The following is a 25,605-nucleotide window of genomic DNA, read 5'->3' as shown; positions in this document are numbered from 1 at the left end:
TGCCCTGGGTGGAGAGGGCTCAGTCTCCCACGTGCTGTGGTCTCCTGTTGCAACATCTAGAGAAAGGTATTACAGCTGGTGGCCTCTGGGCCTTTACCCTTCTACAGTGTGAACCACCGCAGGGCAGGGAGCATGGCTTCCTCATTTAGGATCCTCAGGCTGGGCATACAGGGGGTGGTCAGCGATTGTGGACCATAGAACAGTGAGGAAAAGAGGAAGGAAGTGAACCAAAAAAACCACAAAAAAAAACCCCACGCATGATGGAATAAAATCATGTATTCACAGAGATTAGAGAGCCTGAACAGGGCGACATGTGAATTTGCTTTTGTTCTTGTAGGCCCCATCCATTCAGACTACTTTAAAATTGTATTTTATGGCTGTATTGGTACAGTGACAAATGTAAACCAGGCATGATTCATTGTTCTATATTCATTATCACAATTATATTCAATTTTTTCTTCTTTTTAAAGGTAATTAAACTGAAGACATTTCCATGGACCTCAGGCATTGCACTTACTGAGCCCTCATTCATGAGCCTTGAACACGATGGACGAATAGCAATGAGTGGTCCCACCAAGGCACCAGCAGATCAGAACCCATCCTTCGTAGATTCCAGTTCCTGAATGCTCGCTGCTGTGCCTGACATTAGCCCTTGGATTGCTGGATCTTGGGAAGGGCCAGAGGCTCTGGAGGGAGGTGAGGAGTGAGACCTATGACTCTTTGCCGACCAGTTTGGAAGGATATCAAGATTTGAAAAATGGGCCCGGACAGCCTGGTGCCATCCATAAACCCTGGACAGAAGTAGAAACAAAAGATGGTCACTGCAAAGATACAAGATGAAAAAGAGGAGGAACAGGCTTGACTGCCAGGCTTCTGCTCTGGGTCACAGGGGAGTGCCATGGTGGTGAGAGAATTCTGCAGGAGGAGCGTGCTCAAGGGGAAAGCAGCGAGCTTACTCTGGGACATGGTGAAGGATCTTTGGGTTCCAGGAGGTCATGCCTGTGAATGTTGAAGGGGTGGGTGGAGTTTTTTAGGAAATAAAGTGAGGATGCAAACAGAGGTCTAGAAGGTTCAGTTGGCACATAGTAGGCCTTTGATAAATGTCTTCTGGGCTGAATGAGAGCCTCTAGGGCCAGCACTTCAGTTCAGGCTCAGGGGTTGTTTGGGAGGACCCCACACAGGCTGCCTTCAGGGGGACACGCAGAACACCCTCTGTGTGATTAGGATCGAAGCAGACAACTGGAGGGCATATTTCAGCTCGAAGTACCCAAGATGTGGGGGTGTGGGGGCTTAGCGCTGTGAGGAGTCAGTGTAGGGACTAGCAAGAGCTTGTCTTGTAGCTTGGAGATCTGGGAGGCATCAGCATAAGAGAATGCACTTTCTGGACCCTGGAGCCATACTTCTTTTCCCTTTGAGTTTATTTCCCTAAAACTCTGTTGATAGATATTATATAATCACATTGTTTAAATATTTGAGATGGTGATTACACCACCTTTCAATTTTAATTGCCACTTCTGTTCACAAGTCAGACATTCTCAAGCAAGACTAATTAGGATGAAACAATTGATTGATGATCTTTAACATCCAACCCTTCAGAAACTAACCAGTTTCATAACCCAACATCACAACCCCAAAGTGAATTGGACCATAGACCTATCACCTCAAGGCTGTCCTCCCCTAAGCCGCATGTTCATCCTGTGAGTAAAAGATGAAAATGCAAAACATGCAGTTGAGAATCACAGAATTTATTTTTATGCAAAACATCTCCTCTTCTTAAAACCTAAAGTAAAAAATAGCCATTCTGAAAAAAAAAATCTCTTCTAGAGCAGTTCTGATTCTTCAGTCATCTCTCTTTGAATCCCGTGAGTGACAAGCACCTCAGAAGCCCAAAAGACAGACCCATCTATTGTTGGCTTGTTCTGATTGCTACCAACTTCTTTATGTCACACTGGAATAGCGTTCCAGTCACTATGCGTTGTCATTTGTAAATTTTACTTTCTGAAACAACCCAGAAAAATTCCATTTCTTTTATTTATTTATTTTATTAATTCTTCTGTTACAGCTGTTTCATTCTTTTCTCCCCTTTATTCCCCTGCATCCTATACTGCCCTCCTACCGTCCTTCCCCAACTTTAGTTCCTGTCCATTGGTCATACATATAAGTTCTTTAGCTTCTACATTTTCTATACTATTCTTAACCTCCTCCTGTCTATTTTGTACCTACCACTTATGCTTCTTATTCCCTGTCCATTTCCCCCCATTCTCCCCCTTCCTCTCCCCACTGATAACCCTCCAAGTGATCTCTATTTCTGTGAATCTGTTCCTGTTCTAGTTGTTTGCCAAGTTTGTTTGTGTTTTTTTTTTTAGGTTCCGTTGTTGATAGTTGTGAGCTTGTTACCGTTTTGCTTTTCATATTTTTGATCATCTTTTTCTTAGATAAGTCCCTTTAACATTTCATATAATAAGGACTTGGTGATGATGAACTCCTTTAACTTGACCTTATCTGGGAAGCACTTTATCTGCCCTTCCATTCTAAATGATAGCTTTGCTGGATTGAGTGATCTTGGATGTAGGTCTTTGTCTTTCATGACTTGGAATACTTCTTTCCAGCCCCTTCTTTCCTGTAAGGTTTCTTTTGAGAAATCAGCTGATAGTCTTATGGGGACAGTTACCTCCTTTGTAGGTAACTGTCTCCTTTTCTCTTGCTGCTTTTAAGATTCTCTCCTTATCTTTAATCTTTGAGTAATGTAATTATGACGTGCCTTGGTGTGTGCTTCCTTGGGTTCAACTTCTTTGGGACTCTGAGCTTCCTGGACTTCCTGGAAGTCTATTTCCTTTGCCAGATTAGGGAAGTTCTTCATTATTATATTTTCAAATAGATTTTCAATTTCTTGCACTACTTCTTCTCCTTATGGCATCTCTATGATTCGGATGTTGGAACGCTTAAAGTTGTCCTGGAGGTTCCTAAGCCTCTCATTTTTTTGAATTCTTGTTTTTTCTTTCTGTTCTGGTTGAATGTTTATTTCTTCCTTCTGCTCCATATTATTGATTTGAGTCCCGGTTTCTTTCCCATCACTGTTGGTTCCCAGTATATTTTCCTTTATTTCATTTCTCACAGCCTTCACTTTTTCCTCTTTTTTGACCATACTCAACCACTTCTGTGCGCATCCTGATTACCAGTATTTTGAACTGTGCATATGATAAGTTGGCTATCTCTTCATTATTTAGTTGCATTTTTTCTGGAGCTTTGATCTATTCTTTCATTTGGGCCATATTTTTGTGTCTCTGAGCACCTGTTATGTTGTAAGGGGCAGAGCTTTAAGTATCACTAGGTTGGGGCAACCTAGGTCAATGCATTGTGGTGCTGTATGTGGGGGAGGGGTCTGAGAGGGAATAATGCTGCTTGCTCAGTTCTGGGCCAGGTTTCAGTCACTCTCCCCATTACTCACAATCAAATTGGGTCCTTCTGGCGCTGACTCTTGGGTGGGTGGTTTTGTGTACGTTCTAGGATCCTGTGGGTCTCTCCAGCAGATTCCTCTGTGAGGCTGGGAGTTTCTCCCCGCTGCTGAAACCAACACAGGTTTTTTCAGTCAGAGGTTTTGAGGCTTTATTTCCCTGCACTGGAACCCTGGGTTGTGTGGTCTGTCTCACTCCCCAGTTGTTCATCCAGGTTTATCTGCCCACAAATGTGGGACCACCTGCTCCACCAGCTGCTGCTTCTCCCACTCCGTGAGCTGCTGCCTTGCCCTCTGGGTTCTCCAGCCTCCACCTTACCTTGCATCCTCTCCGCCTGGTTGTCCAACTCCACCCCTCCTACCAGTCTGGGTGAGTGTTTCTCCTTTAAATTCTTGGTTGTTGGACTTCCATACTGTCCAATTTTCTGGCAGTTCTGGTTGTTTTTTGTTTTTAAACTTATTCTTCTTTTGGTTGTGTGAGGAGGAAGTATATCTACCGACGCCTCCATCTTGGCCGGAAGTTACGAAAAATCTCATTTCCGATCTGAAGACTACTTTGAGAACTGAGTTTCCTCAGATAGAGAAACCCACTAGATCCTTTACTCTGCTCCCCAGGGGTTACCTGAGGGTAGGGCACTGGGAAGTTATGTAGCAGACTTCATTTCACATTGTGGTGTTGGAAGTCTACAGACTTTCACGGTTTGAGAAATTTTTGAGAAGGTGCTCTGAACAGTTAGCTGGTGGCTGCAGCTTTACTTAAATGTAATTTGAACACAGAACAGCCCTCCCTAAGATCTACCTATGCCCTTGCTCTTTGGGAAGATGGGGGGTTTCAGTGGGTGAGGAGGAAAGGTAATATGCTATATTGAATATTTATTTTAAAATCAGTTCCTGTGAACTAATATGTAGTGATTAAAATTTTTAAAATTATACCTTTGAGGTTCAGTTCGATCTTTAAGAAGACATCAAGAAGCCTGCAGAGAGTACCTTTATAAACAACGGGGCACTTTGGTCAGATTGAGTCAAACGTGCTGGGTAAGAATTCCAGCCCCATCACTTATTAATGGTGTGACCTCAGGCCTTGGCTTCCTCAGACGGGAAGTGGGTGTGAAAATAATTAACCTTGCAGGGTTAGAGAAGGGTTGAGTGAGAAAAGCTCTACCAAGGGCCTGGCTTCAGCCTGAGGCACAGCAGGTGCTCCGTATACGGAGTGATGAGGATTCTAGACTCCAACTTCAGACGTGAGAGAAAATGCTCAGTTAATGTCTTTATAGAATTAAATAATGACATGCATATATAATCTATTAAAATATATTCAAGGTCAGAGATTTAAAGCATTTGATGTTTAAAATTTTGTTAATTTAAAAAGTAACATCAAGGTGAGTGGGTGTGCGCCCCTGGGCCAGAGGTGCCCGTGGGGCTGGTAGGAGAGAGCATGTCTTTTCGAGGTGGTGGCTGTGGAAGCTGTCAACAAGGTAGTGGAGGTGGCGGCTTCCACGCTGGGCACAGCAGCAGCAACTGCTTCCGAGGTGGAGGTAGCGGGAACTGCAGAGGCAGCGGTGGCAGTGGGGGCAGAAGAGGACTTGGACATGGGGGTGGCTGCACAGGCCGTAATGAAGGCCAAGAGCAAGGGCCTCTGGCACACGTGAGTTGATTAGGAGTCCCCGCATCTCCGTGAAGATGGCATAGTTTGCAAACGTACCACAGATGAAAACAAGGTGCCTTAGGTTAATGCCTCAGTTTATTTAGAAAACAAAGAACAAGTTGGAAAAGTGGATGAAATATTTGGACAACTTAGACATTTTTATTTTTTCAGTTATGTTGTCAGAAAACATGAAGCATCGTCCTTTTAAAAACTGCTGCAGAGGTTTCTACCCCAGACTCCAGGTAAGAAGGGACCGCCAAGAGGTGGTGGCAGGGGCTGCGGAGGAGGCGGGGAGGAGGAGGGGGTGCACGGGGTGGAGGTGGCAGTTTTAGACGTGGACAAGGAGGGAGGGACGGGGGCTTCGGGGAGAAAGTGGTGGTCTCAGAGAGAGAGGACACGAAGTGTCGCAGTGACAGAGGAGCTTCCCTGGTGGCTTTCTGCATTAACCTGCATGGTCTCCTTGCACGGATCAGAAATGTATTTCTTGAGCAATTCTAGAAGCCCCGCCCACTTATTATATCACAGTGACACTCAGACGTCAATGCCATACAAACATGAGTGCAACAGGTTAGGCACTTACGCTCTGGAAGAATTTGAACATGTGCTTCAGTGTTTCGTATTGTGCTTGGAACCATGGTCGCTTACTAAATGGACAATTTTCATATATAAAAAAGCAATTCTAAGATCCTTTAAATTTTAAAAATATTTAAATAATACCCAGTCATGGTTTAAAAAAATTTAAACAATAGAAGAAGGAACGCCAATTCCCTTATCATCTCTCCACATAATCCTTGATCGTAGCCCGCCCCCGAAATTTCCACCAAACAGACAGGCACGTAACCTTCTAGGTATGCACATATATGCATGTAGGCTGTTTTTCCTTCACAAGTGAGCTCATGCTCCACACTGTTCTTCAGCTTCCTTTTTCATCTACCATGATAGGATGGAGCTGTTTCATGCTGGACTTGACCTCTATCTCAGTCCTCTTCACAGCCATGTATTATTTGGATGGGTTTTTAAAGATAGCAAAAATAGTGCCAGTGAAACGGGGTATTTCCTTGAGTCCATGATTCTAAAGAGTGGGATTAGAAAAGAAAAATCTGAGTTAACATCTGACTGTTCCATCTCTAAAATGTGACAAACATCCAGAGAGCAGGTGGGGGAATAATCCAGACAAGACAGTTAGGGCTGGCTGGTGTGGCTCGGTGGATTGAGTGCTGGCCTGGGAACCAAAGGGTCACCAGTTCGATTCCCAGTCAGGGCACATGCCAGGGCTGTGCGCCAGGTCCCCAGTGGGGAGCTTGTGGGAGGCAACCACACACGATGTTTCTCTCCCTCTCTTTCTCCTCCCCTTCCCCTCCTTCTAAAAATAACTAAATATATAAAATCTTTTTAAAAAATGACAAGGGATGCCAGGTGAGAGGGGATTGTTTTTGCACTAATGACAGTCGCCCCTACAATGACATGGCGTGCTCTATCATGTATGTCATGGTTGGCACTGACAGTTCCAAGGACACAGGGGCCTATTGTCCCTGTTTAAATCCGAGGACCCTGAGCTTCAAAGGGGCTTCAGAGGGGCTCCTGCAGCCGCAGGCCAGGAGTTGGGAGTGAGGGGGAGGAAAAGGGCCTTTCCCCTGACCCGACTCCTCGAGGCCCTCAGTCAGCCCACGGGCCATAAGAAGGAGCAAAGGGGCCCCTTGGCATCGGAGCTCATGGCTTGCACTGAGCTCAGTTTGGGAGGACCGCTCTCTAGGATGTCCCCTAAAGGACTGGGCTCCTCTTTATCCACAAGCAGTTGTCAGTTGTCCACCGTGTTTCCTGAGCATCTGTGATGTGCCGTCCCCGGGTTAGACATCACCGAATGTGCGACAGTGGAGCCCGCACTGGGGTGGTGACCAGGTTTCTGCTCCAACCTGGACGCGTCCACCCCTCTCTGAGACACCGTCACCCTAGTTACCTGAAATGTGGCTTGGGCCAGAAGGGCTGATCTTGGCTTGGAACTGAGGCTGCTGGGGCCTCCCTGAATGCAGAGAGGGAGAGGGGGACCTCCCATACTCCTGAGTTGAAACAGTGAAAGTTTCCCACATTCATGTGTGTGGTTGCAGAGGTGAGCGGAGAGCCTGGTGTCATTGAAGGCTGACCTTGGGTTGTAAAGGAGCAGAGTGAAGACAAGGGGACAAGAGACCCCATCTGGCTCTGGATGGCGATGCTTCGAAAGTACATCAGACTGCCCAGCCCTGTCATCTCAGTGGAAGTCAGGAAAGGTGGTGCAGGTAGGAAAACACACTTCGCCCCTCTGACAGGATCCGTGGCGCTGGAGGCTCTGGACCTCCTTGGTTCCGCGTGGCCATGCCGGGAACAGAGACGTTGGGAACAGAGACTATAGGATGTTGGAGGCCCGTGCCCAGTTCTCTCTGGATTACAACTCTTGTCTGGGGTCAGGGGTGTTTAGTGAGCCAGAGGGGAGCAGCTGACTGGCAAGGTATCTTCTTCCTTCTCCCCAGACTCCCCCCAAAGCCTGGGCTATGAAAATTGAGTATTCGATGGAGATAAAGATGGTCTTCCTCGGGCCTGAAGAAGATACTGCAGGAGAGGAGCCACATGCCAGGGTCCCCACCCTCAGGAGGCACTGGGGCGGGCGTTGGGGGCACCTTGCTTAGCAAATCTGTGCCTATGAAGGAGGAGCCCAGCCCGGGGACATACCAGGGCCAGTGGCTGCTGTCAGCCTCCTTGTCTGGAGTCATTCCTTTTTGGGGAAATAAAATGCACCCCAAACCCTCACAGGGGACTGGAGACAACTGGCAATTTCAGCAGGGGAAAGAGATCAAAGCCAGAAACTGGTTTCCTGAGAAACTGCTGGGCTTTGTTGGTGGTGTGATTTGATTTATCTAAATGTGTGGTGTTCAGTCTGGGTTTGAAATTCCCAAATGTGTCCAGAAGTTTCTTGAGAGGGAGACAGAACACGACTGAGAAAGTGAAGGTCAGGGTCCCCCATCCCCACATTTACCAGAGGCATTCCACTTTCATCTCATTAAAAAAAAACACTTGGGCTTAATGTAAATTATATTTAAATTATACACACACACACACACACACACACACACATTTATTTATTAAAATTTTTTTACCAAAGGGTTTTGCTACTACCACCAAGTTGGACAACTACAGCTCTGTTACCTCCCTTTTCTATAGGATGTTGGTCCTGACATTCCGTGCATGTATAAAGAAGATCAGTGTTGCTTTGGGAGACTAGAGAGAAATTCATTCACTGCTTCCATAGTCTTTATTGAGCACTTCTTTTGTGCCGGGCACAATGATGCATCATGATAAATAAAAAGGTCTAATAAATGCCACCCTTTACAGAGATGGCACAGGCTGCAGTCAGGGCAGGCAATTCAGAGGAATTGTATGAGTGTGGGCTTGGGGAGAGGCCAGCACTCCCCGCGCCCCCCCTCCCCCATCATCCAGTTCCTACCAGCGGAAGCCACAGGCACAATGCCCTTCAAGATACCTCTCTTTTTCTCTAGATGGATTTTCAGGGTCTTCAGCTTAGGAGGCTACTTTAGGAACGTCATGCTTTTAGTCTCTTTTTCCCATACCATTGGGTCCCACTGGAGGCCACTTTAATCCAAATGGAGGCTCTGACAAAGGGGTGAGGAGCTGTGCTCTTGATTTGTTCTTCCCTTGTTCCCGTTTTCATGAGGGGCCGGGCCTTCCGTGAGGCGGCTGCAGTGCACAGTGAGGGCGAAAACTAAGCTTTTGTTACACTAGGCCACTGAGATTTAGGAGTTGTTTATCACAGCACCATAACCTCGCCTGTCCTGACTAATACAAATTATCCATACTTATCTATTACTGGTCAAATTCCTGTCTCTTGTCCCATAGTTTAATTATCTCCCAGTCTGTAAGCCTTGTTCCACTCCCCCAGGTAGAGGGGAAAGTTCTTTCCTCTATGCACACAGTATATTATAGGACACAATACGTTTAACTGAATTTTTTAATGTCTTTGCTTATTAACCCCACTGGCTTGTATGTACTTTGAGAACCGAACATATATGTCTTATATAAGTGTGTGTTGATAGACTGCCTGAATGCAAATATGGGATTTAGAAATTGTGTCTTAAAGCCCAGAGTTCAGTGCTCATTTCTAAGCTGTTTCTTTAAACCATCTGTCCCTGCAGAGGGGACGTGGTGCAATTGTCAGCATCTGCCACACCACCCTGGTTAGGTGTGGGAATTTAAAGTCTAGGTGGTTCGACGGGAGGGTCTGCAAGGTTTCCTTGAGAGCTGATAGCCAGGGCCCGGCAAGCACTGAAGCACCAGAAGGGAGCCTTCTTTGCCTAGTGTCGGGGAAGACAGCACAGGCCTCCGCGCTGAAATAATTTGTTAGCATTTACGAGTTCCCATTTTCTGTATGTTAACTTCTAATTGGTTTCCTCTTTTGTGCTAAGAATGCCATCTGTCCCTTTGACAGGTTTTTGGATTTGATACCACTTACCAGGAAATATAACCATCATTGGTACTGTTAGCTGATGCTAAAGTGTCCATCCCAAACAGCCCTGTTTCCATACCTTCACACAGGCCCCTGCACTGTGCCAGGGGACAGGTGTGACCATTTTCCAAGTACCTGTTACCTCAGAATAATGCCCTTCCCCTCCACAGTTTCTAGGAGGTTACAACACAGCGTGAGGTGACATACATGGTCTTATTTTGATTCCGGGTCTCATATCTCCACTGTTGCAGTGAGAAGAATACTATTATCTGTATTTGTAGATGAGAAAATTGAGGTTGATGAAAGTGGGCTTGACTGAGACACCCAGAAATGATATAGTACCAGGACATTAAACCTCATTTCCGAATCTAAACCTACTGCTCTATGGCTACCATCTCCCCCTTGGGGACTCATTGCTCCCATTTTATGAAGCCAGAAACCCGAGGCCAGGAGTAGTTAAATGACCAATGAGAGATTCTGCAACATCTAATACAAAAACGGTGGTCCAGCCCTGGCTGGTGTAGCTCAGTGGACTGAGCATGGGCCTGCAAACCAAACAACCGCGGTTTGATTCCCAGTCAGGGCACATGCCTGGGTTGCAGGCCGGTTCCCAGCAGGGAACACACGAGAGGCAACCCTACATTGATATTTCTCTCCGTCTCTCTTTCCCTTCCCCTCTAAAGATAAATAAATAAAAATCATTAAAAAAAAACAAAAACAAAAAACCACCTTTAGTCCGTTCCTCTCAGATCTTGAGCTCTCACTAGGACTACCTTACACTACCTTGATTTTGCAATATCGGCTTCCAATTCCAAAGTTACCTGGGCCTTGGACAAGCTAAGAAGAGGGGAGGGGAGTGTACCATGGGAGGTTAGGTTGAAGCAAAGGTTATGAATTAATCTCACTGAAACAGAACCACCGCCAGCAGGCTCAGCTCAGAACGCAAATGCTGTGGCCGCTTGCTCTAGGATCCGCTGGGCCCCTGGAGGCAGGCTGGGGCTGGAGTGAAAGGGTAGGACTGACCCTCACTGAGTGCCCATTGTAAGCCAGGTTGATGAATGCCACACCACCCACCCTGACGAAATACTAATTTAAAAATGGAGAGATGAAGGCTCAGAATGGCTCTCTGCATGGTTCAATCTGGCCGAACTTCCCGGGCCATCTGACTTCAGAGCTGGGCTCTTTCCATTTGCTGAAGCAAATGCTGTGGAAGATGCAAAGATGAGGTGGGGGAAGGTCCTTCCACCAAGGCACTGCTAACCTGGTTAGAGGAGCACACGCAGGAGCCTGACCGAGAATGCAGCTGGGTGATGTGAGCTGGGGTCAGGGCAGGGGATGCACAACGGGCGAAGATTTGGCGGCAGGAGAGGGGGGGTTGGGGAAAGGATCAGCATTTCTTTCTGCGGGGCCTCCAGCTGATCCTGGAGGACAGAACTTGAACAAGCAACGACTTTTTGGTCTAGAAGCAGTCACTGCTGGAAATGGACAGATTAGCACCACTGTTTAAACACAAGGGAACCAAAAGGCTTCCAGGCAGATATTAGGGTGAGTGTGGGCAGTCCTTGAAGCTGACAGGGCTTGTCTCCCGAATGGAAGGAAATCAAAATCAGCAAGAATCAGCCATCTGTTAGGCAACCAGCTAAAGAGAAGATCTGAAAACCTCAATGGAGGAGATCTGGACAAACCCAAACTAAATCACTGAGCCTGGAAACTAGTCCCAGAGAAAGAGATGTAATGGAGAAAGTGCTGCTTTTCCCAACGGGCAGAGCAGATGGATCTGGAAGCCGGACTGGGGAGCGGGAGCTGGAGGCAGCATTCCATGCAGCCCTTACAGGCTCCTGCTAGGGCTGGGGTTCCCTCCTTGCAAAGCCTTCTGGCACACTGATAACCCGAGGCTGAGCTCTAAGGAGTGGAAGCCTATTGCCCTCTGCCACCGCCATGGAGCCTGGCCCTGAGCAACCTGCCTGCCTCCCAGGTCAGCTTTCCCATGTGCTGTTCAGAGTAAAGAAAATAAGATAAAAGGACATTCTGATTCTACGGCAACAGTAGCACTTTCTGACCATGTGGGTCTTTGCAGTTAGTACTTTCCTCGGGTCTGTAAGGCACCAAGCCCAAGAGGAGGCTTCCCAGTGGAAGGGGTAGCTGAGCTGCCTCAAGTGGTACAAAATTCATCATTGAGAGGAATGTAGTAGGTTATGTTTTATTTTCTAAGTTGGTCATTAAATTACTGGCATTACATGAAAATAATCTTTGTCTTAAACATAATTGCACCTTTACCAAAAGATTTCCCATCCCCAGAATTCAATGCTGGCTCTCAAATTTTCCTCCGACCTCGGAGGTCAAAAAGTAGATGTCTTGTCTTAGGCACACACAACATCATATACTTTAAATAGCTTTGCCTGGCTTGATTCTACTCTTTTTTTTTTTTTTTCAAATATTTATTTATTTATCTTTAGAGGGGAAGGAGAGAGGGAGAGAAACATCAATGTATGGTTGCCTCTCGTGCATCCCGTGCTAGGAGTTGGCCTGCCGGGAACTGGCCTGCAACCCAGGCATGTGCCCCGACTGGGAATCGAACCGCGATAATCTGGTTCGCAGGCCCACGCTCAATCCACTGAGCCACACCAGCCAGGGCTGGCTTGATTCTACTCTTAATGAAACCAGGGCTCATNAGGCAGCATTCCATGCAGCCCTTACAGGCTCCTGCTAGGGCTGGGGTTCCCTCCTTGCAAAGCCTTCTGGCACACTGATAACCCGAGGCTGAGCTCTAAGGAGTGGAAGCCTATTGCCCTCTGCCACCGCCATGGAGCCTGGCCCTGAGCAACCTGCCTGCCTCCCAGGTCAGCTTTCCCATGTGCTGTTCAGAGTAAAGAAAATAAGATAAAAGGACATTCTGATTCTACGGCAACAGTAGCACTTTCTGACCATGTGGGTCTTTGCAGTTAGTACTTTCCTCGGGTCTGTAAGGCACCAAGCCCAAGAGGAGGCTTCCCAGTGGAAGGGGTAGCTGAGCTGCCTCAAGTGGTACAAAATTCATCATTGAGAGGAATGTATTAGGTTATGTTTTATTTTCTAAGTTGGTCATTAAATTCCTGGCATTACATGAAAATAATTTTTGTCTTAAACATAATTGCACCTTTACCAAAAGATTTCCCATCCCCAGAATTCAATGCTGGCTCTCAAATTTTCCTCCGACCTCAGAGGTCAAAAAGTAGATGTCTTGTCTTAGGCACACACAACATCATATACTTTAAATAGCTTTGCCTGGCTTGATTCTACTCTTAATGAAACCAGGGCTCATACTAGCCCATCTCAGTCTCTTGGAATCCTCAGCTGACTCAGTTCAGTGCCAGCAAGGTCTGAAGGCATGCCAACCAACCCGGGAAACAGGGACCTTTGGGGTGACTTTAGGCTTCACAAAAGCATCCTTTACTTTCCCCAAATAATCAGCTTCATGGTTAGCTTTCCTGAGGAGTAACGAAAATACTGTTTTCAAAAATAACGGAATCAAACGATTCAAAATTTCTCATAATCCCACTGGTTCAAAAAATTTCATAAACTTGAACAAGAATTAAATAAAAAATTATTTAAAAAATAAAAATAAGTAACATATTAAAAAAAACAAAGACAAAAAACAAAAAAAAATTTCATAAAGCCCTGGCCAGATAGCTCAGTTGGGTGGAGCATTGTCTCCATAGGTGCCAAGGTTGCAGGTTCGATCTCCCGTCAGGGCACATACAAGAATCAACCAGTGAAAGCTTAAATAAGTGGAACAACAAATCACCGTCTCTCTCTCTCTCTCAAATCAATAATTTTTTTTTCATAAAGCAAGAGAAAATATTTCTCCCTCAACCTGATCCCCTTCTTCAAAGTAAACCACTTTTAACAAGTTGTTGCCCATTTCACCCAATTTGTTACCGGGTCTCTGCAGACGTATTGAAGTACACACGTACCCAAAATGCCAGCCACACGGACCCACACCTTGTTTATATTCTTTCACACTCATGGATGTTTTCCAAGACAACACCTACGGCTCTAACACATTCTTTTTAGCGGCTGCACAGTCTTCACTGCATGGATATATTGTAATACATCCAACCCTCCCCCTACTGATAGGCACATAGGTTGCTTACAATATTTTTTGTTATTATGGACAATGCTGCAACACATATTCCAATATTTTTGTGTATTTGTTGTCTTTTGACTACTAGCATGGATTTGAAAGAGTGGGAATGCTTTTACTCATGGGGCTAGAGCGCCAACAGTGTGGGAAAGGGTCCCCAGCCCCCTCCCCAGCCTTGCCAACACTATGTCCAGTCCAATCTGCTAAACCCACAAATGCTAATCTCCCTGAAGTTTAATTTGCATTTCCCTGACTGCTGGTGAAGCTGAGCATCTTCTCATATGTTTACGACAATTCACGTTTTCTGCTCAGTCAATTCCCTACTCTTATCCTGGACCCAGTTTCTACGAGGCTCTTTTTCCTACTCAGTGTGCGGTGCCTCTCTGTGACCACAGGTACACGCTTCATCTCATAAATGAAGCGGGGGTTTTCCATCATGCTCTCATCTTTTGATTTTTGTTTACATGGTGTGTGCGAACTGTAAATTTTAACTTTCATTGTTGTTATAGTCAAATATGTTAAAATTTTCCTTCCTCGTTTCAGAGCTGTCTTAGAAAGAACTCTAGTGTGTATTTTCTTCTTATACTTTTGTAGTCTTACATTTCCTTTTTTTTTAAAGATTTTATTCATTTATTTATCTTTAGAGGGGAAGGAGAGAGGGAGAGAAACATCAATGTATGGTTGCCTTTTGTGCGTCCCCTGCTGGGAGTTGGCCTGCAGGGAACTGGACTACAACCCAGGCATGTGCCCTGACGGGGAATCAAACCTCGATCCTCTGGTTCGCAGGCCTGTGCTCTATCCACTGAGCTACACCAGCCAGGGCTTTTACATTTTCTATTAAAATCTTTAATCTAAGCTTTTAAAAATTAATTCATTAATTAATTTGTAACTGGGTGAGTCAGGGAGGCAACTTTACTCCCAACAAAAAGCCAGGGACTTAAAAATTATTTAGGCAGTATAAATTTACTCTTTTTTGTTTCTAATTTTTTTTTTTTTGTCAGGAGGATCCGGAGACATGTGTAAGGAAAACCATGGCCCCCAAAGCTGCACCCAGCAGGTCTTCAACCCACGATTTAAGAAAACACCTAGAGACTGCTGATCTCCTGGCCAGTCACAGGTAGGACCGGTCTGAATGTGTGTGTGTATTGCTTTTCTTTTCAGAAGGGAGGAAACATCCTCTTCTATCAAGAAAATATCCTTATTCTTGAACCAAATCTTGTGTGTAACTCTGTCGATATAAAAAATGTCCAGACCTGTAGATACTTTTTATAAGTTCATTTGACCCAGACTGACGACGTATGCTGGGGAGCAAGACCTCAAATGCTCCTGAGAATAGCAGTTTTGCAGCTTCTTTTATCCATTTAAAATGCAGGAGGGGATGCACATAAGGAGGTTACATGGAGACGGGAGAAGAAAGGCAGCGATTGGATCACTACAAGATTGTGGACTTTTTCAAGGGTGGTTGCAGTTTATTTCAAAGGTGTGTTAACCTAGATTCACAAAAACCGTGGACAGGGTTTGCTTAAGGCAAAGATAAAACTTTTACTAAAAAGTTGTATGCCCAGGGCATGACTACCCACCATAATGGGCCCGATTAGGAATTTAGGACCAGATTGCCCTGTGAAGTTACTTTCCATGGAACTCCTTTTTTTGTCCACGACTCTCCTATCTGGTCCATCTTTGGAGTGTCTCCTTCCATCCCTGATAAACTCCCGGGGGCTGTGTTAACTCACTTCTGTTCTGAATGGGGACAGTACGTGTGTGCTGAACCAAACCTTGTCTTTGGAGCCATCTGATTTATTTGGTGTGCCTCCACACAGACTGAGGGGGTTTCAGCGTTTTCGAGAAGAGTCTGTGCGGGCATCTCTACAAGCTGTTCCAGGAACCAGCAGTGACAAGGTTTCCCCACAGAATCTTTTATCTTTCCGTTTGCAAATGAAAGTCCCAATAAATACTTGTTGAATTTTATCATTCGGTTAACTTTCAAATTCAGACTTGTCCGTAATTACTGGCTTGCCGTTAAAAGATGGAAATGAGAGATTGGGGCCCAGGAAGGACACACAATTTGCTGGGAGGCATGTAGAGTCACCAGGTCTCTTGTCTTCCTGTCCTTTCTTTTTCTGCTACGTTCTGCCCCTTGACAAAGGACAACTGGAGTCCATGAAGGGCACAGATCTGGCGACAGAGGACAAGGGTTGGACTTTCAAACATGGCAAGGGGGTCATCCTTGCCTATTTTAAAATCCTGCCATTTTGGTTAAAAAAAAAAAAAAAAAAGTAGGGCAGGCCTGCTGAGGGCCTGAAGGAGGTCCCGCCCTGACATTCACTCCTCCTTTGCTGAAGAGCAGAAACTCTCTGGGAATGAAGAGCTTGCCTCCTTAGAAGGACTCCTTGGGGGATTTCTGCCTTGAACAATAGAGCTCAGTACTTGCTGTGCACAGGGACCCCGCTTTGTTCCGGGGTGCCACTCTGAGCAAAGCCAGTCCTCTTCGGCAGGGGCTCCCGGGTCGAGGAAGGGAGACGGAGCCTGTTTCCTCACGGGCTCAGGCGGGAAGCCGGCATTAAACAAACACTCCCAGGAATATATCACTACAAATGGAGGTAGAGGATGTTTGGAGAGAATACAGCAGGAAGGCTGGATTTAGATTAGGGGGTTAGGGAAGAGCAGACGTGGGGTGTTAAGGGCGTTTGCAAAAGTGAAGTGTTTTGCATATGTGAGGGGAGTAATAATAATGATAAAGGTGCTCAGAAGGGCAGCGCATCCTCATTCATGGGCCACTTCCTAGAACTTGGGGAATCTCTTTCTCTCCCCAGAATTGTGTAGGCATCCTGGGTAAGGGCTGGAAAAGCCTTCACAAATGCTAATCCGTGAGCATTTTACAGGCTGCCCCCGCCCCCCCCCAACCCCCCACCCTCTGCAACCTCAGCTGTAAGTAGTTTGAATGTGGAAGCAAATGGCAGGGTTGAGTGGAATTTCCACTTTGGAAAAAGGGTTATAAAGAAGCGACCCCAGCCCAAGCCAGCGACCAGGTTTCTCTTATCCCAAACCATCCGAGAATGGTTTTTCGAAGCAAAATGCCACCTTGCTGTGTATTTGGCTGTCAGGGGGCTGTCCAGGAGACCGCGTTGTTCCTAGGGAGATTGGGGGTAAGGGCGATCATCTCTGACCTCCCCACCCCTTCCCCCAAACACACCGGTGAGAAAGCTGAGGGCGGTGAAGCGGGGCTGTGATAGGGGTGGAGGAAGGGCTGAGGGTGGATGCTGCCGGATGGGGGTGTTAACTTCCCCGGAAGAATCCATCGTGTTCTGATAACGATAATAACCGACATTCGCACTTGCGTGTTGGGCACTGTTCTAAGCGCTTTCAAACTTATTTCTCGAAACAGCCTATGGGGGTAACCACCATTACTAATTCCATTTTGCAACTGAGGAAACTAAGGCACGAAGAAGCTCGGTAGTGCTAGCAGGAGGACAGTTTGGAGTTCAGGTTTCCGAGGTTTTCTGAGGTTTGGTCTTCGAGAGGCGTGGGCCGTTAACTCTCGTGTGAACCTGATCCGCCTCCCGTAATTCGGCCCAATGCTGGTTTTGAAAGGTTAACGTGAGAACTGGGGCCGTGGGAGGGTCTCGCGCCCATTTACTTCGGAAGCCGGGCCCCCACCTCCTGCACGGTGGGGAGGGCCGGTTGACAAGGCCACCGGGGCCCCGCTTCCGTCCCCAGCACGAGGCCCGGCAGCTCTGCTTTTCTGCTCGGTGTCCGCAAGGTGTCGCCTTCGGCCGAAGAAACCGCGGCGGCACCACCCTCGTCGCCCGCAATTATTTATTTTCAAACAAGGGGGGCGCCCCTCTCCGTTCAATGTACAACTAGAAACACCCTGCGGTCTCGTTCCTAAGTGCGCGCGTACTCTTTCATGTTGCACCCTGCGTGAACCTCCCTTGGGAATCGTACACGGGCAGCCCCTCCGCAGGGCCTTGCAGGACGAGGGTCTCACGCCTGGCCGCACACAGACGCAGGCAAGGTGGGGGCTGCGTTAGAAGCCTCTGTTCCCCGCCCCACACCCGCCCCCCATAACTACACCCAACATACTCCCCCGGAGTCCCTTGGACATTTTTTGTTTTTGACACCAAGCAATTGCCAGGCCCGTGGGGCGCGTGCTACATCGCACCGCTCCGCACGCAGCTGGTATGCAGAGTGCAGCGGGTGCAAGCCCGGGGGTCTGAGAGGGTGGGGGAGCACGCCCCCGGCTTCCCAGCTTTGCAGCCCCCCTCTCTGCAAAGAAGAAAAGCAAGCGGCTTTTGGCGCGAAAGCCTTGGCGCCTCCCCTGATTTTTATGGAAATCAAGAGGGCGGGGTAAAGCCCCTTTCCTCTGCCTTTCTCCCTCCCCCTTGTCTGTGCCGCAGCCCCCTTCTCTCCCCGCCCCCCGGGTGTGTCAGATTTTTCAGTTAATAATATCTCCCGAGCTTCAAAGCGCAGCCAGTGACAGTCATCTGTCTGGACGTACTGGGTGAATGCGGGGGACTCCTGGGAACTGGGTTGGAGCCGAGCTACCGCTAGCCAGGCGCAAGCGCGCATAGACTGCAGCCACCCGAGGACCACCCCGCCCCAGGCCACCCGGGGACCCCGCACACATTCGTCTCTAGATCCCCAGTAATCTGCGGGAGGTAAGGAGCGGGCGGGGGGCCGGTTGAGGGGTGCAAACCTCTTGGCGCCGGGGAAGCGCGAGCGCGGCGGTGGGAAGACCAGCCTGGGACCGGATCGCGGCTCGCGCTCCAGGCGCTCCCGCATACTCGGGGGACTGTGGCCGTTTCCGAAACAAAACCTCTTCTGGCTTTCCTCTGAAAAGCCAATCCCAACCCCCAAGGCACCCCATCTGGAAGAGACCCGCCCTAATCCTTTTAGTGCCCTTGCCTTAATGGCTTCATCGGAAATAAATTCGCCCTTCTTTAGAACAGTTGTCTGGGTCGGAGCCGACGGGGACCCGGTGCGTTCCCACCCCGAACCTGGGGTTCTTCAAAGGGTGCCCCCAGGGGAAGAAGAGGGCTAGGCTAGGCGAGGCAGCCGAGGTGGTAATCTGGGTCACGGCTGCTCCATCTCGGAGGAGACGCTGCTTTCCGGCGACCTTCCCCACGTTGGCCCCTGCACCATTCCCGGGAGCCGGGGTTCAGGTTGTGTTTTCGCCCTGGGAGAGGACGTTGTTGGTGGTTTGGAAGGAGGCGATAGGGTTAGGAAGGCACAAAATAAGGCAGTGGTAGGACTCCGTCCAGCGGGTGAGTGTTGAGGGGCGTCTGCTCACACTGGGGGGTGGGGGGGGTAGATTTGGGTGCCTGTTGTTGACCTGGGTCTAGAGAAAGGATCTTTCCGTTTGCAAAGTTTCGTAAAGCCCCCTCTATCACTCGCTCGCCCAAGGTTGCCGTTTTACCGCGGGGGTAGGGAAGATCGGGGAAGATCCAGCGCCCGGCAGCTGGGTTGGGGCCCCCGCTCCCTTTTAGCAGCTGGCGGACATTGGTGCCACCGGGCTTGCCCGCGAGCTGGTGAGCTAGAATCCGGCTGCCTCGCCTGCCACAGCCCCCTCCCCCAGGCAGTTCGTTGTGTGAATGAAATGGCAGTTTCCAAAGTTGCGGAGCCACTGCCGCCACCCCCCGCATCTGCATGCCCCCTCCCACCCTCTGTCGTAGACAGGCTTGTACACAAAAGGAGGGAGGGAGAGAGAGAGCAGAGGCATAACTTCCTCCACCTTCGGGAGCGCAGGGAGAACTGGAGGGCTCGCAGCGGAGACCAAGGGACGGAGTTCGAGGGCCGCCACCGCCTGACCCCCAGTTCTGCTCCGCTTGCCAACCCTCCTGGTGTGCCTGTCGCTTGCAGTGTCGGAGGTCGGTGCGGGTCCCCGCCTTCCGCGCCCCCACGGGAAGGAAGCACCCCGAACTAAAAACAGAGGAACGGAAAGCAGCTTCTCTTCGCCGGCAGCGAGGCGAGCCAATGCTGAGCGGCACCGCGTCGAACATGCCGGGGATGATCTGCAAGAACCCAGATCTCGAGTTTGACTCGCTGCAGCCTTGCTTCTACCCGGACGAAGATGATTTCTACTTCAGTGGCCCTGACTCGACGCCCCCCGGGGAGGACATCTGGAAGAAGTTCGAGCTGCTGCCTACGCCCCCACTGTCGCCCAGCCGTGCCTTCCCGGAGCACAGCCCGGAGCCCCCGAACTGGGCCACCGAGATGCTGCTGCCCGAGGCCGACCTGTGGGGCAACCCGGCCGAAGAGGACGCGTTCGGCCTGGGAGGCCTGGGCAGTCTCACCCCCAACCCGGTCATCCTCCAGGATTGCATGTGGAGCGGCTTTTCTGCCCGGGAGAAGCTGGAGCGCGCCGTGAGCGAGAAGCTACATCACGGCCGTCCGCCAGCCGGGCCCGCCTCCCTGGCCACCAGAGCAGGCGCCGCCAGCCCTGCGGGCCACGGGCACGCTGCGGGGACCGGCCGCGCCGGGGCCGTACTGCCGTCCGAGCTCGCCCACCCGGCCTCCGAGTGCGTGGATCCCGCGGTGGTCTTTCCCTTCCCGGTGAACAAGCGCGAGCCTGCTCTCCTGCCCACCGCCCAGGCCGGTGCTCCAGTGGTGGGCACTGTGGTCGCCTCGCTGGCGAGTGCCACAGGTCCAGCTGGCGCCCTGGTGGCCTCCCTTTCACGCGCCGGGGGACGCCTGCCCAGCGGTGGTGACCACAAGGCTCTCAGCACCTCCGGCGAGGACACTTTGAGCGACTCAGGTAAAGACCAAGCTGGGGTCCGCCTCCTTCCTGGACCCTGTGCGGGGCTGCTCTCCCTTTGTTACTGTCCGTGGGTTTCGGCTTTGTAGGGAACCACTTGGGGGAAGTAGGGCCGGAGGCTGAGGTGTTTTTTCCCCCCAAATTAGTCTCCAAGGTGAAGAGAGCGGGTGAGTGGAAGCTGCCAAGGGGGCGCTATCCCATGTGTCACCTTCTTCGGAAGTTACTTCCAGCCTCATCGGCCGGGTTATCCTCATCTCTGGGGCCATTCCGAGGCACAAAATTAGGATAAGTTTAGGGGCTAAAGCCGGGTGGGAGTCTAGGGGCCCGCTGACTACTTCACCTGGGCAGAGAAACCTGTTAGCCCCCAGTTAGAGAGGGACAGTGGCCCAGGTCATGGGTAGGGAGACACCCTGAGAGGGCGCGGCCACTGGGCGCGATCCTGCGTAGGGCACAAGAAGTTAGAGGGAAATTGCACAGATGGTTGGTGGCGATTTTTATTTTTCCAACCTGGGTGTTCCTCTCCCCCTCCCTCCGTGGGTGGTGGGTTATTTGTTCCTGGTATGTCACCAGCAGGCGGCGATATTCCAGGCAGGTCAAGGATCTCAATGGCTCCCGGGTGGTGGGGCCACCCCTGTCTCCACTCAGCAGCTGGCGGCTAGTCCCCAGAAGTTGTGTCCATTCCCAAGGGGCCGCCTCTTTACAGCGTGCAGTGCAGCTGGGTCCAGTTTTGTCTTTAGCCAGAATTCCAGGGCCAATTTCAGATCTGAGTGGTGTTTTGTGACCCAGTGTCCTTCAAGGTGAGGAGGGCAGGCACTTACCCTGCCCTCCAGAAATGCATACACCGCAGAAGCACGCATCGATAATGTCTATTGTGTGCCTCGTCTTGAAGGGTAGGGGTTAAAACGAAGACTCTACCCAAATACTGAAACAGCCTTGGTCCTTGGAGGTAGGAGCTCGTGTTCCCTGGAATCTTGAACCCCAGTGTTTTCAGAACGCAGGCGGATTAAAAGCCTAAATTTCCTTTGGGGCTGAGGACGGATTCCTCTGAGGCTCCTGGAAGGAAACTTGGTGATAAGCCTCCAGTTTCTGGCGGGTCTGTCCCTTTAATGTCGATGCCTTGACAGCTCTTGGTGAGGAAGCACTTCCTTCCAACAGCTGTCTTCTTGGCAGAAAACCAAAACATGGGCTTAAAGGGACCCACAGGCTGGAACAGCCTCACATTTCGGCTTTAGAACAAATCCTACAATTGTTCAGCTTTCCGGTCCCCTTCAGATCAAGCAGGAGAGATGTGTGTTGATTTTTTTCATGCTTGCGTTTTAAACCATAATTTTCTATCCCAGCAAGGAGTAGATGAGGCGAGGGGAGAACATGCACAGGACGCCACACGTTTCTGTTGTTGCTGTTATTGTCGGCGACCTTGAGAAAGGGGGACTCCCATATTTGGGTTTCAAGCGCCTGTGGATCATGACTGGAGAGTTAAGATTTGATCTTTGCTGGATGGAAACCTGCCTAATTAAATCGTCGTTCCTTAAGTTTGCTTAAGGACCCAAAGTCAAATGCACCTGTGTGTAGAATTGCTAAGTGAAGACTGTAACACGAGGAGCCTCAATTCCTAGGAGCAGAGATGGAAATGTTTAATAAATCAGTCTATGCTTGTGGGGGGGGGGGGTGGCTGGTGATGGTGTTAAAACTGCCACTTCCTGAGCGTCTGTCTGGCAGGCTCTGTGCTCTACATATTACCTGTCCAGCTCAGGAACCCTGGGGTATCTTAGTCCCATTTAATAGCTGAGGACACTAAGGCTTAGAAAGGTTTAGTGACTTGCCCAGGGTCACACGACTTGTGTGATGCAGCCAGGATTCTGCTTGACACCACAGTCCAGGTTCCTTGTACATCTGCCACTGGCTGAAAGTGCCAGGGGTTTGGGGGAAGGAGAAAGTGTTCACAGACATGTTTAATTTTAAAGAAGTCTAAACTGCACTTCTGTTCTCGGGTGGAGGGAGCCATAACAGTGAACTGTGCCAGGGCCTGCCTATAAGAGGTTGTGTAAATAGAGAGATGGTTTTCATGTGCCGGCATGGGAGACTAACCCCCATTTTTGTTCTTGAAGATGATGAAGATGACGAAGAGGAAGACGAAGAGGAGGAGATCGACGTGGTGACCGTGGAGAAGCGGCGGTCCTCCTCCAACAGCAAGGCTGTCACCACCTTCACCATCACCGTGCGCCCCAAGAGCGCAGCCCTGGGCCTGGGGAGAGCCCAGGCCGGCGACCTGATCCTCAAGCGCTGTGTCCCCATCCACCAGCAGCACAACTACGCGGCCCCGTCTCCCTACATGGAGAGTGAGGATGCGCCGCCCCAGAAGAAGATTAAGAGTGAAGCGTCCCCACGCCCTCTCAAGAGTGTCATGCCCCCAAAGGCGAAGAGCCTGAGCCCCCGCAACTCCGACTCCGAGGACAGCGAGCGCCGCCGGAACCACAACATCCTGGAGCGCCAGCGCCGCAACGACCTGCGGTCCAGCTTCCTCACCCTCAGGGACCACGTGCCAGAGCTGGTGAAGAACGAGAAGGCCGCCAAGGTGGTCATTTTGAAAAAGGCCACCGAGTACGTCCACTCCCTGCAGGCCGAGGAGCACCAGCTTTTGCTGGAGAAGGAGAAGTTGCAGGCGAGACAGCAGCAGCTGCTGAGGAAAATGGAACACGCTCGGACTTGCTAAGCCTTTCTCAGAACTGGACAGTCACTGCCACTTTGCACATTTTGATTTTTTTTTTAAAAAAAACAAACATTGGGTTGACGTTAAGAATGTTGGTTTCCTTTCACATCGGTCCCCCGTCGAGTTTGGATCTGGGTGGGGAGCAGGACGTGTGGGCTTCTGCCAGGACCTCTGCAGAGGGCCTGCGAGATGGGATGCTGTGTGGCCCCTGGAGTCTCCTCCAAGTCACCTCCAAGGCAGTGGTCGAAGTTTGTGACAGCTGGGAGCCTTTGGGGCTGTTGAAGTCACCTTGTTTGTTCCAAGTTTCCAAACGACAGAAAGTCATTCCTTTTTAAAATGGTGCTTAAGTTCCAGCAGATGCCACGGAAGGGGTTTGCCATTCAATGCCCCTGGGGAACATTTCTGTAAATACCACTGACACACCCGCCTTTTCTATGCGTCCTGGGTAATGAGAGGTGGCTTTGGTGGCCAATGTTAGACTGGAAGTTCATGCCTAAGTACTGTAATACCTCAATGTTTGAGGAGCATGTTTTGTATACAAATATATTGTTAATCTCTGTTATGTACTGTACTAATTCTTACACTGCCTGTATACTTTAGTATGATGCTGATACATAACTAAATTTGATACTTATATTTTCGTATGAAAATGAGTTGTGAAAGTTTTGAGTAGATATTACTTTATCACTTTTTGAATTAAGAAAACTTTTGTAAAGAAATTTACTATATATATATATGCCTTTTTCCTAGCCTGTTTCTTCCTGTTAATGTATTTGTTCATGTTGGGTGCATAGAACTGGGTAAATGCAAAGTTCTGTGTTTAATTTCTTTCAAAATGTATATATTTAGTGCTGCATCTTATAGCACTTTGAAATACCTCATGTTTATGAAAATAAATAGCAATTAAATGATATGACTTCTTTTTTTTTTTCTTTGATGGCCCTCGTTAGAGTCAGTCCTGTAAACTGTGACCATAACATTATACAGAGAGGGAATTTGGTCTCCGCAGACAGCCCTTGTATATCACTACCATCCTGGCTGGGGGTGAGGGGCTGTTGTCCCCCCTTGGGGTGGAGGGAACTGAGTTTAGGGAGGTTATGACATCTTCCGCATTCCACAGGACAGGGAAGTGACTAGTGACAGCATGGTAGCAATAGTACTCAACAGTTTACAAAGCACTTCCCCAGGCTGGACATGGAATGGAATTAAACTAGGATGTCAGACATCAGTCCTTCAGAGTGGGTAGTCAAGGCAAGGTTGTGCAATCCGCCTGTGTTTGGTATCAGCAATGCTTGTCCCATTGGCAGATGGCTTTATGTTTCTGTGCAATTTGTCTCAAGGAGAAAAGCGTTCCTCCAAGTTCACCGGGACTTGGAAGGTTCTGTGCTGGCTGGGCTTTGTGACAGAAGAAACAGGAGGCCGGTCTCTTCCCTCCAGGAACTCAATCTGATTCACAGAAGTAACTCCTGAAGTGACAGCTGTGTGACATGCCCCTTCAGAAGAGTCGCTGGGGTATAGTGCAGCTCTGTCCCTCTTCAGCTCCTGTCATTTCGCAGGCTGGTCTTTGGGCTGCTCTGTGGAAGCAGAATTCACCTCTGCAGGCTCTGGAGGACAGCCAGGGCCGAAGGGGAGCGGGGTGGGCACATTCTGCTAGGAAGAAAGTTTAGTTTCCCAGATCGGAGGGGACACTGGCTAGTGAGGCATTCTGCTCAGAGCTGAAAGCCCATAAAAATCTATTTCTTTTGCAGGTGACGTGTACTGGATTATTTTTGTAAGATTTCATCCAGCTCAGATTTTTAGCTTCATACTAGAAAAGGCCTTCTGGTGTACCGAGAAGAAAGCAGGTCTAGGGATGAGAATACTTTGCTCATCTGGTCACAGCTTATGAGGGCAGAGATGGGAGACCTGGGGCCTTGCGGCTCCCTGTCTGCCTGGACCATTTTATAAAGCCCCGTGGGAGACTAGAACTTGAGCTCCTCTGGAGTCGGTTTTCAGCCACATACCCGAGAGCTCTGAGGATGGTATTGCCTATTGCCGTTGCCATTCCCTGGACATTCCCAAGGGTCAGACCATCCCCATGCTAGAAAAATAGCGAACCTGCTTTGAAAGCCCATTTCGAGTGGTCATTCCCAGGACTTCCTGACCATTTATCGCCTGGCCTCTGCACCTTCTTTACACCACCCTGAGCCAAAAGAAAGTTCAGTGACCTCAAAGTAATTGGGCACCCTAGATTCTTGGGGCCCAGCTTCTCTATTTGTGGTCCCATTAAAGGGCCTACCTGGGCATTTCAGTTCAATGAGCTGGAAATGTAGCTGTGAAGGAGGAAAGTAATGAGGCCCTAAACTAATTTCTACCACCCTCCATATTTGCTCTGGCTGCTGGGAAGCTCAGAATCGAATTCCACACTCTAGTTCTGCGTATCTGGTG

The 25,605-nt window shown here is 49.2% G+C and overlaps 1 protein-coding gene and 1 pseudogene across 1 annotated transcript; both read left to right on the top strand.

The window, feature by feature from the left end:
* Positions 1-4,889: 4,889 nt before the first annotated feature.
* LOC118979435 (H/ACA ribonucleoprotein complex subunit 1-like) lies at positions 4,890-5,597 on the top strand (annotated as a pseudogene).
* Positions 5,598-18,184: 12,587 nt separating this feature from the next.
* On the top strand, positions 18,185-23,236 carry MYCN (MYCN proto-oncogene, bHLH transcription factor). Its single transcript, XM_037035472.1, has 3 exons — positions 18,185-18,372; positions 19,574-20,468; positions 22,577-23,236. The coding sequence occupies exons 2-3, from the start codon at positions 19,688-19,690 to the stop codon at positions 23,179-23,181; spliced, it is 1,386 nt and encodes a 461-aa protein (XP_036891367.1). The 5' UTR covers positions 18,185-18,372; positions 19,574-19,687; the 3' UTR covers positions 23,182-23,236.
* Positions 23,237-25,605: the final 2,369 nt, after the last annotated feature.

Source organism: Sturnira hondurensis, unplaced genomic scaffold (genome assembly GCF_014824575.4).
Source record: "Sturnira hondurensis isolate 20B ecotype Veracruz unplaced genomic scaffold, ASM1482457v3 Scaffold0022319, whole genome shotgun sequence".
Taxonomy (NCBI): domain Eukaryota; kingdom Metazoa; phylum Chordata; class Mammalia; order Chiroptera; family Phyllostomidae; genus Sturnira; species Sturnira hondurensis.
Note: the sequence above shows the minus strand (reverse complement) of the source record. Positions and strands in the feature narration are given on the sequence as shown.